General features: G+C 36.3%; 1 protein-coding gene across 1 annotated transcript; it reads right to left on the reverse strand.

Moving 5' to 3' along the window:
- Positions 1 to 8,129: 8,129 nt before the first annotated feature.
- On the reverse strand, positions 8,130 to 11,058 carry LOC147393515 (uncharacterized). Its single transcript, XM_086456878.1, has one exon. It carries the CDS (start codon positions 10,777 to 10,779, stop codon positions 8,485 to 8,487), a length of 2,295 nt encoding a protein of 764 aa, XP_086313004.1. The 5' UTR covers positions 10,780 to 11,058; the 3' UTR covers positions 8,130 to 8,484.
- Positions 11,059 to 11,277: the final 219 nt, after the last annotated feature.

Below are 11,277 nucleotides of genomic sequence, written 5' to 3' on the forward strand. Positions count from 1 at the left end.
CTATTCCAAACCAGAGTTGATAACACGTAATCGAAAACATTTATGGGGTGGGATGACCCACAAATTTCATATATATAGAGTAGCGTTCAACAGACAACGTTGGGAGATAACATTTGTCCTATTTGACTTAAAGTTTTGGATTGGGCTGATTTTTTGTTAGGATGATCTTTATGGTGAGGAGATCATCGTCGCAAAAAATCAGCCCAATTTGAAACTTTTAACCCTAGTAGAAGTTATTTACAAATTAATTGTAAAATATCAATGTTCCACGATTCTAAGCCACATTTGATGGGGTTAGAAGTTTAAAATTGGGCCGATTTTTTGTGAGAATGATCTCCTTACCTTAGAGATCATCCTCACAAAAAATCAGCCTACTCTGCAACTTCTAACCCATATAAGACAATTTTGGCTCCCTAGCATTGTTTGTCGAACAGGACCCATACATAGGGAAGCGTTCAAAGGCCCTAAAGAGAGCCAAACTTTGTTTCATATATGACCAAGAAGTTTCAAAATAGGCTGATTTTTTTGTTAGGATGATCTCTCCACCATAGAGATCAATCTCACAAAAAATTAGCCCATTTCGAAACTTCTAACTCATATATTAAAAAATGTTTGACACAATGTTTGGCTTTCTTTAGGGTCTCTAAATGTTGCCCATATATATGAGTCTTGATTTTTTGATGCCCCCATATGCTCTTTGACATGGCATGTGCCATAATCATAGATACTTTTTGTCATGGTACACAATTGCACATCTCCTAAAAAATGTGTAATTGTTTATCCCAAGGAATAAAAATCTATGGTTTTGGCACATGCACATCAAGGGGCGTATGTCTAAAGGGGTGCGTTAGTAAATCATTATATATATATATAATATACAAGTTATAGCGTGGAATAAACTTCCCATCAAGTTATACTTGTGTAGGGCCTATTTTATTTATTTTACTTTTCACCTTCTCTAACTTTATTATATTTCTTCTTTCACCCATTTAACTCACTTAATTGCTTTTCATCTTTTACCCCCTTGACCTCAAATTTTAAATAATACCCATTCAACCTTATTTTTTTCATTCTTATCCTCTTAACTTGAGAGAGGATGCTTATGCCATTGGCACATATAAACTCTATTATATATATATATATATATAATGATTTCCTAATTAAAAAGTCTTCACTCAGTCAATACTCAACTAATGTAACATGGACACGGAACCATAAATCTTTTTCCTCGGAATATACAACTACACATCGTTTATGGGGATGTGTAATTGTGTATCACAAGGAAAAAAGATATATGATTCCAAATCCATGCCACGTTAGTCAAATATTAATTGAGTGAAGACTTTCTAGTTAGGAAATCAACACTATATATATAGAGTGCTAATAATATGACGGACTTTTGGTAGATGGACTTGATGCACGCTGACGTGGAAGCATATAACTTATTAAAAAAGAAAAAAAGAGTTTCTCTCTCTTGTCCGTTCTCTATCCCATATTTATCGTTTTAGATTTCAAATCTTAAAAAGGATCGTTGGGCCAACATTGATTACCACGTTGACAATCCAACAACACTGACATCTAGATTTAATGAAAATATTCATATTAAGAAAAAAATAAAAATTAAAAACAATTGTTTTTTAAACTTGATCCATGGTGTATAAAACGAACAGCTATTGAGCATCCACATTTAAAAATAAAATTCAACGGTGAAAAAGAACTGTTTATTTTTTTTAAAACTTCATATAATTTATCCTCTATAACTCCATTTCATCGGATCATGATTTTGAATGTCACAAGATGATTAAATCTAAAAGTTTTTTTTTTTCACTATGGGTAAGAGAGAGAAACTTCTTTTTTTTTCTCTTCTTTATTTTTTTAGTAAGTTATGTGCCTCCATGTTAGCGTGTGTCAAGTCCATCTACAAAAAGTCTGTCAAATTGTCATATGTGGGTCAGGATCCCTTGACTTATAAGAATGACTCATGAAAAAAACACATAATATCAACTCTTTAAATGCAAAATCCAATGGATGAGATTTATCTTTGGGATAAGTAGCTTGGAGATTTGTGTTATCAAGATACTCATAAAACTCGATCATTGGATTTTTTTTGTTTAAAGGCTTGGGATCATGTGTTTTTTCATGAGTCAGTCTTAGGAATCAAGGGATCCTAACCCATATAATCCAATGGTTGAGATTTATCCTCGGGATAAGTATCATCAAGATTTGTGCTATCATTATACTCATAAATCTCAACCATTGGATTTTGTGTATAAAGGGTAAGGATCATGTGTTTCTTTCATGAGTCATTCTTAGGAGTCAATGGATCCCAATCCTACTCTCTCTTTCTCTAGCTCTCTGTCTTTCTCTCTTATAAAACTAGTTTGGCTTCCTTGGAGGGTTTATCTCCCAACCTTGGCTCTAAACTTGAATTGAGCCTATCCCGATCCAACCTCAAAATCATAACCCAATTTTGCCCCATTTAATGATTGGACAAGGATGAATAAACATCACCTATATCCTTGCCTATTCCTAGCCACAAGTATTTCGGTCGGGTTGATCCAAATTTTTTCTTATATAAATTATAAATATAGCTACAATAAAATTATACTAGATTGGTCAAACACGACCAAGCCATCCAAAAGGCCTAGCTTCCAAGTTCAAGTCCGACCTTAAACATGAACGAAACAGGTCTAGTAAGTGGTAACACTACCTAAGTTTGACCCATTGACAATCCTAAGTATAGTGCCAGACAACTATCAAAATTGCCCCATGATATTGAATTAAATGTTAATCAGATCACTAAAATGCAAAGACTCGTAATATTTTGACTCAAAAAAATTCACTTGGTCCTACAGATCTTTTTCTTCGGATCACATAAAGAAGAAATCTACAATTCTATGCACTTACCACGTCGACTAAATACAGATTGAGTTAGTCTTTTTGAGTCCAATTATCATTAGTCAAATAAAAAAAAAAAAAAAAAAAACTAACTATTGAAATACATTATCCTAATCATTAAAATACAAAATCCAACTATTGAGATATGTTACATATCCCAAAGAAAATATCCAACACAAACTTCAAAACAAGTTCACAAAAAAGAAAAGCGCAAACATAGAGGATATAAATGTTAAAAAGGCATGAAAACTACCTTTCAATCAAGGGTGATGAGAAGAAAAAGAAAAAGAACAAAGAAAAAGAAAATCAATGATAGTGTTGATGGGAAAAGGTGGAGAAGAAAAAAAAAGAAAAAAGAAAAAAAGGTAAATTAGACAAATTGAGAGGGAAAGATTCCCTTAGAAAGAAAGGGTCGTACCATACCAAATCATTCTCTCTCCTAACCTTTTTACAAGACCATAAGTGGCTCAAATAAAAAGCTTTTACTCACCAAAAAGTGCAAGAGAGAGAGAGAGAGATGAGAAGCCAATCCCATGTAGAGTTGGTGAGTAGTCAGTATTACTAGACTTGCCGACAAAAAACTAAGGGATTTCACAATCAAGTGAGTATAATTAGGAATAGCCAAGATAACTAATACTCCACTAAAGTCTACACCACTCATTCTCTCTACTCTTTAACTCTCCACTCATTCCTCATCAATGTTTTTCTTTTTCTTTTTAATAAATCATTTGTTTTGCATTGTCCAATCACTGTAAAGTTTATTTTTCATCAATGTTATAGGTTTTCTTAAATTATGAGTATCCTCCAACTGTTTAAAGGGTCTTGTTTTAAATTTTACTTTTTTCATTCAAATCAATTTCTAATTTGATAAAGAATCGTATGAATCATGTTGAAATAACATTAAAATTGACTTCGGTTCTCACATTGTTGATGTGGAGGTGCACACATAACCATAGATGTTTTTCACTCATATCTCTACGGAAAGCATCTATGGTTCCATACATACATAAACAATGTGAGAATTAATGTCAAATTTTATGTTATTTTAGTATTTTCCTTTCATAAATTATAGATGTAAGATTTTCAAAAATTACCTACCTCTTCATTCCTTTTTTTTATTCTTGTCCATTCCTAAATAAGTTGTGTCTTAAGACCATATTGTTAAGATCTCTAGGACTTGAGTCATTCATAATAGTTATTGTGATTGTAAGAGTTTTTATATATATATAATTTCTTTCCATTGTGATTCGGGTCATACTTATGTTATTGAATTCATTCCTACTAAATTAAACTGCAAATTTGCATGAAGTGAATCAATTCATGATATGGAATTATATTAGATGAAACGGGAAAAAAAAGAAAAATCAACTTAGTAAACATGAGCGAACAAAGAAACAAAAATTATCTTCACTTACTCTTACAAACCCCACTTTTTTAGAGTGGCAAACCACAAACCTAGTCCAAACATATTCTTAAATTCAAGAACTGAAGATTAAGAATCTCATAGTGTCACGTGTACACTAGGAATTGAATGCATCATTTTAACTCTTAATATTGAGCGTGCACACCTGTAGTATTCCCCTCCCCCACTTGGAGTGGATCCTCTGTAGTATTTCTTTCTTGAAGTTCTATGTAGTAGTTTTAGGTGGTTAAGATGTGGGGCACGTCAACACAACAATAAATCCATAACCTTTAGATTTAAGAGTTCAGTAACCGTTGGTTTTCAAAACCTTTGATCATGGGTTTGAAAAGGGTTTTTTTGGATTTTTTTTTTCTTTCAAATCTAATCTATCCTCACAAAATAAGAGGATTTGGGTCCTATTGATTTTCAAAAGTGATCAATCAAGACTTTAGACAAATCACTACAGGAAAGTAGTACCAGAAAAGATCCGCTCCCCTCACCGCCCCCCTCGCAATTCAAAAAGGAGAAATTAAGTGTTGACATGTGTATACTAGGAATTGAGTGCACTTTTTTACTCACGAAATGAGGGCACACCTCTCCCAAATTTTTATTGATTGTGTAGGTGAGAGGTGGGTAAGTCAATCTCAAATTCATGAAAGACCAGGGAGAACAAGGGTTGGTGGCTCAAAAGTTCAAACTGCATTTTGGGGTTCTCATCATGAGAGGAAATGATGGCCATGGTTTCTTTGAAAGAATCTACTAAGATTACTATTCTAAAAGGATAATGTGTTTCGAAACTTTGCTATAGAGGTTTATGACCAACCATAGACCCCACATTATAAGTTAGCCTTGAGTGCATTTTCCAATTTTCCACTTTTAATATTTTTCTCCACTTTATTTTACTTTTTTTAAAGGGAAAATTATTAAAAGAGGGTTAAATTTTTTAATATTTACAACAACAACAACAAAAAACATCTATTTTTTCAAAAATTAATTAAATCGCAACTCGTTGGACTATCCTGCGTTTTAATGTGTTAAATTACATTATTTTACAAAAATACCCTCTGAATGATTAAAACGTTGGACAGTTTAACAAGTTACTAAACTGCTGGACTGTCCAATGACTTAAGTTATTTTTGATAATTTAAAAAAAAATAGATTTTTTTTCCCGTAAATATTAAAATATTTTATCCACTTTTAGTACCCAACAAAAAAAAAAAAAAATATTCTGAAGTCATGAAAAAATATGTGGGATAATTGCTGGAATCATGCCACCTTATCGGAGTTTCTTGCAAAAGAAGAAAAAAAAAATGCCCAATTGGACTACTAAGAATATGTGTGACGTATATGCATGTACGAAAGTTAAAGGGTGTTTAACCAAAATGGGCAAGTATTTTGTCAAAATTATTATTTTAGACACATTTTTGAAATAATTATCAAAAAGTGCAAATGCCTATTTTTGGTATTTATTCATTTTTACTACAACGAATACAGTCAATTTTGTGATTCTACTTTTTATCCTTTATTAATAAAATCATTTGTACAAAATTTAAAATGTGTGAAAGTAAATTCAATAAAATAACAGTACATTGGTTACTTATTTTGGTAAAAATACATAAATAAATATCGAAATGGGTTATGTACTTTAAAAAAAATGTTTTAAATATGTGTCTATATATATTATGGTTCAAATAAATAAATATTCCATCATTTAGATATTTTAAGCACATTAATGGATCGGAAGATAGTTGATCAAAAATCCTATCCAATAAATTATTGGATCGGATTGGGTTGTTACATTGAAACCGAAATCCTTAATCTGGAACCTTGGTTATCAGATTGGACTTCGGGTCAGACCCGATCCATTGACAGCCCTAGTTTAAAGGACAAGCCAACTTAAAGCTACTGAGAAGGGCCCCTCTTTGAACCTTAGCTTTTCTTTGACCATTAACAACGAAAAGCTCCGAAACAGACGTCCACTTCTTTCATGGTGGGTCACCACTCTCTCAACTCTCAAGACAGACCCACCCAAGAAGAAGATATCAATGGTCAACATTTGTTGACCCACAAAATGACCAAGACTGGTTAGCCATCTACCCAACCAGCTAGAACAAACCCCACCTCTAAGACTCTAAACTTAAAAAGATTCTCCCACAAACAAAGGCAAATTTGCTCTTTTTCAAGTTCACTCAAACAATTTTTCTATAAACAAACATGTCTCCTTTGGTGGCCTCTTCAGTCTGCTAATATCTTTCTCACTAGTTTCTATCAACAAAACAAAAGGCTTCACATATATAATAAGATACATAATTTATTTATTTTTTCTTTCGTTGCTCCGCCATCGATTCTAAGTCTGGATGAAGAAGGGTTACATCAGGTTGGAAGCTGGTGTAAAACTTTCCCATATCCTACCATGAATCATCCTGACACATAATTTCAGATGATAATTCTCTACGTTTCCTAGATTCTCTCACATTTTCTAATTTTATACTTCTATCATGTGAGTGGTCCTTGATTTGTGATAAATAATACGAGTGGCTGGATTTCTAAGCATAGTAAGAGGAGGGGCCGCTCACAAGCAAGACGGGCCATTCCGTGAGGAATCTAATGTTGTGGAGCTTGACGGTACTGGTCAATAAGGAGGTATTGTTAATCAAGCCACGCATCCCATTGATTGAGCTCGACACTGAGCTCACTTGGGGGGGATGGAGGGGGACCAGCTGCCCCCTTTCCTGGAAGGTGAGGGTTTGAGGGCACAACACCTAAATGAAAAGTTTCAAGGGTATTTTCGTAATTTTACTAGTATTATATAAAATCCTACTTATGTTTCTTGGGGGATATACATATTTCTCTTTTTGATGAAGGGTGTAATTTGTAACTGTGAGTTTTTTCTTTGTAGTGGAATCGGTGTGATCTGTGGGTGTACCTCAATCTTGAGGGAACCACATAAAAATTGTGTTCTTTGTGTGATTTGCGTTTGGTTTTTTGATTGCCCATGTTTTCTTAACATCGAACTATATCAAGTGAACGTAAGAATGAATCATGCAGCTTAATGGAATGGATCAATTGTTCTGAACTTGCGGTCCAAATCCTATCCCTATTTATTTCAAGTGAGAAAACAAGCCGTTGTACTTTTGAAGGGCCGACCGAAACCAATAAAGTTCGAGCGACCACAAACACAGCGAACGGACATGGGGCAGCACTAGTGGACTTGTTTTATCATTCATTGGGTGGTTTCAATCCAAGTAGGTCACCTTGACAAAAGTTGACACGCTAGTACGGAGATGTCAATTGTGCTTGTTACATACGAAGCAATGTGATTATCTGATAAGTAGGATCCACACATGAAGGAAAGATCCCAACCGTAATAAAGGAGGATGAATGCAGACACAACTTCTTATAAAGTTTTCAGTTATGAAATCCAGAACTAGAAAGGGAAAAGCTCTTCTATGTTGTTACCACTGTTTATGAAGTAATCATGGAGAACATCGCGATGAAAGGCAGAAAAGCGTTTGGATTATGAAACTTTGGAATAGATTCTAAGAGTTGAAGACTTCGGAGAGGATACATATTATAGACCTCTAAAGCTCTTGAAATCATTCTTATCTTTGGAATCCTCTTAGTACACATAACAGAGACCAAGGAAGGATTACAAATGAGGATCGTTTTGCATGTACGTTGGTTCTATAGCAATGAACAGCCAATATATGCAGGAATGAAAATAAATGTTATAATTAATATGCATAAGATCAATTGTTAACCGTTACGCAAATCAGCTAGAAAGAAAGATCAAATTAGAGAACAATTTGACCTTCAAACCAAAACAGAATGAGAAACCTCTTCTTTATAATATTATTTATCCCAAATTACTCTAGGAGCCAAAATGTTACAACATTTCCAACATTCTCTATCTTTATAAACAAGATTAGCTCCTTCTCTGCAAATCCGAAAACCCCAAAATCATACCCAGCAAGAGATGGCCGATTCATTCGAATCACAAGGCCTATGAATTAGAAATACATAATTCAGCCCCTCTAATTGTCACTCCCTCTCCTCCACTCTACCCACCAAAATTTTCTCAGTAGAGTAAGTAACAAGGAAATAAACAGAGAAAATAGTAGAAAGAATTCAAAAATTCCTAAAATTGCAAAATTCTACAAGAGTAAAAAAAAAAAAAAAAATTGTTACACTGAGGATGCATCAAAGAAGGCCTTGTTGAGAACATCGTCCTCACCATTTAACGAGGCAAAGAGCTCTGTATCCTTATCTTCCTCACTTGAGAAGTCTCGTCTCTCAAGCTTGGCATTGGCCGCAATGAATATCATCTTCTGAGCTCTATCCATGCCAACCCTCGAGTGCCCATGAGAACAAACCCACCTCAAGAATGACCAATTGCACTTGAACCCACACGAAGTCGAGTGAAGGAAGATGAGCCTCACTGCCACTTTCCCCAACAGCTTGAATCCGCTCAAGCATGTTTCCCACACAAGTCTACTACTTTGTGGGTTTGCTATTTTCATCTTTCCCGTCATTCGGTCAGGCTGCTTCACTTGTACTGCTTTGGCATAGAGCGGGTCGAGCCCCTCTGATCTCCATTTCATGAGCTCCATTAAAGCAATATGAGCCTCCTCCCTTGACACTAACCGAGTTATGAGCTTGTCTACGTCCTTCTCTTGCTCTGGTGTCAAGCACTTGAAGGGTGGGAGGTATTTCCCACTTGTGTCCCTCGTCAAGTAAAGTGGGTCTAGTATGAAAGCAGCCGACCATGCCGGATGGTAGTTCTTCTTGAATCGCTTCTCAATCACCTTCTCTACTGGTCCCTCGGCAATGTTGAATTTGGCACACCAATCCTTCACTTTTGACCTTAGTTCACTCCAAAGAGGTAGGCATTGCCCAACCAACGGCCTCTCGGCCTCAATCTCCATCACCATATCCTTGATCAACTTCAATAGAGACCGCACCGCATCCAATTCATTCCAAAAACCCACGCCACTGATCATTTCTGCAACCTCCCTTGCAATTGGGTCTTCCACACAAACCATTTTATACAAATCATCCAACACAACTGACTGGAGTGCCATGGCAGAGCTGCAGATATCTTCCAACATCGCATAAACAAGCCCAAAGTTCTTTGTGGTCTCGTAATCGGGTGGGGGCACACGGAGCAATTTAGCATGCTCAAGCTCCTGTAATTGGTACTTGTGGAAGCTGTTTCGAACCTGAGACTTAGAATTGAAGAAATTCGCAACCTTTGAACAATTATCAATAACAGTCCTGAAGATTGGAAGACCCTTGCTGAAGTCATTGATCAAACTAGTAAAACCTTGAAGCTGGCAAGAAAGATTGACCATCCAATGATTCTGATTTTCCAAATTCCTCAATGCCTTGGCTTTGAACTTGTCTGCAACAATTCCTACACATCTCTGCACCACATTTCCACAAATACCTGTGATCGTCTCCGAGAGGATCTCCTCCGCATACTTGGAGGGAACAGGACCACTCGTAAACACTGCCTTTTGATACACACTCGTCCCATTAGGAAGATTAACTGTCAAATTCACCAACTTTTCTCCTCCAACAAGACTGAAATTCGTCGATTTCCAACCATCAGAAGCAACTTGGAAGAACATAGAGTCCCCGATTCTCGATTCTGACTCCTTCTTCGCCTCTTCAAACTTCAAATCCAAACGGACACCCGCCAATTCTCTCCATGAGATAGCGGGCAAGCCAACCTGATTAAGAAAAGCTTTGAACTTTGGGTTTTCGATACTTGAGAAAGAAACCGACCCACAAGATTCGTAGAGCCATTCGGCCAGAAAATTGAGAGCGAAATCAATCTGGGTCTTGCTTAGGGTCGGACAAGGTGAGGTTTTTGGACTCTTGAGCTTCTTCACACTATCTTCTAACATTGCTAATGCACCCAAATCTTCCTTCCCACCCGACAACATCAAATGTTGCTGTAATGGAGTAACAATTGGGATTGTTGTAGCCATTGTCGAGTAACTAAGTTCAGAGTACAACCTCGAAGAAGAATCAACGAAAGCGAGAGGTGGGTCTTGATACGAACTCGAAGAAGCCCCACCTGTACTACCAGATGAGATCCTCTTTCGGTGATTATGGTGAGAAGACGAAGGAGAAGGCAGAGAAGGTGAGATTGAAGAAATGGGTTTTGGAACAGAGATGAAATTGGGGCAAGTTCCTCTCTTTAGATGCTCAGAAGCGGTTCGAGATGGGTTTGAAGCAGAAAAGACAGAATCACAGAGAGAACACCTGAGTTTCACAGCTTTAGCTAAACCAGTTTCGGAGTTGTGAACCAGTATGGGTTCAAGGTGAACCCAGTACCAAGCCCCCTTGCCTTTAATGGCTTTGGTTCGAACCGTGACGAGCCCTTCGAACCGTTTGTGAACCGCCTTGACTGTTAGGTCTTCGGCCGAAACCTGAACCGTAGAATCCAGAGGTGAACTATGGGTTGTAGCCATTGTTAGCTAAAGAGAAGAAAAGTTATGTTTTTGTTGGACGTTAAGAGGAGTTGTTTGAAGTTTAACTACTCGACGGCTCTTTCCTTCCATTTAGCCGGAAAAAGCCGTCGAAGGTGTCTGAAATCTGACACTTGGCCGGATTTCCATAGCGGAAACCGGCGATAAGTGGTGGTAGTGGTGGTGGAGGTGATGGGTGATGAGAAGTGGAGTTTGGTTTGTTTTAGTTGTTTAGGAGAAGAGCGAATAGAAGAGAAGACGAGAAAAAGAGGTTGAAAAAGAAACACTTTGGTGGTCTCTCTCTCCTTAGTCCTTAAGTGAATTTATTATATTGCCACACCACATTTTATTTGTAAGGCACCAATTGATAACATTACATATACAATAATCATGGTTTAAAATCTAGTCTAGAGGAATGTTTTGATCAAGAGAATAATCGATACTATCTCAATCGAAATATTTCAATACTTTTCGAAACATTCTAATGCATTTTCGAATTGA

Source organism: Akebia trifoliata, chromosome 10 (assembly GCF_017979445.1).
Source record: "Akebia trifoliata isolate Shusen 1 chromosome 10, ASM1797944v1, whole genome shotgun sequence".
NCBI classification, from domain to species: Eukaryota; Viridiplantae; Streptophyta; class Magnoliopsida; order Ranunculales; family Lardizabalaceae; genus Akebia; species Akebia trifoliata.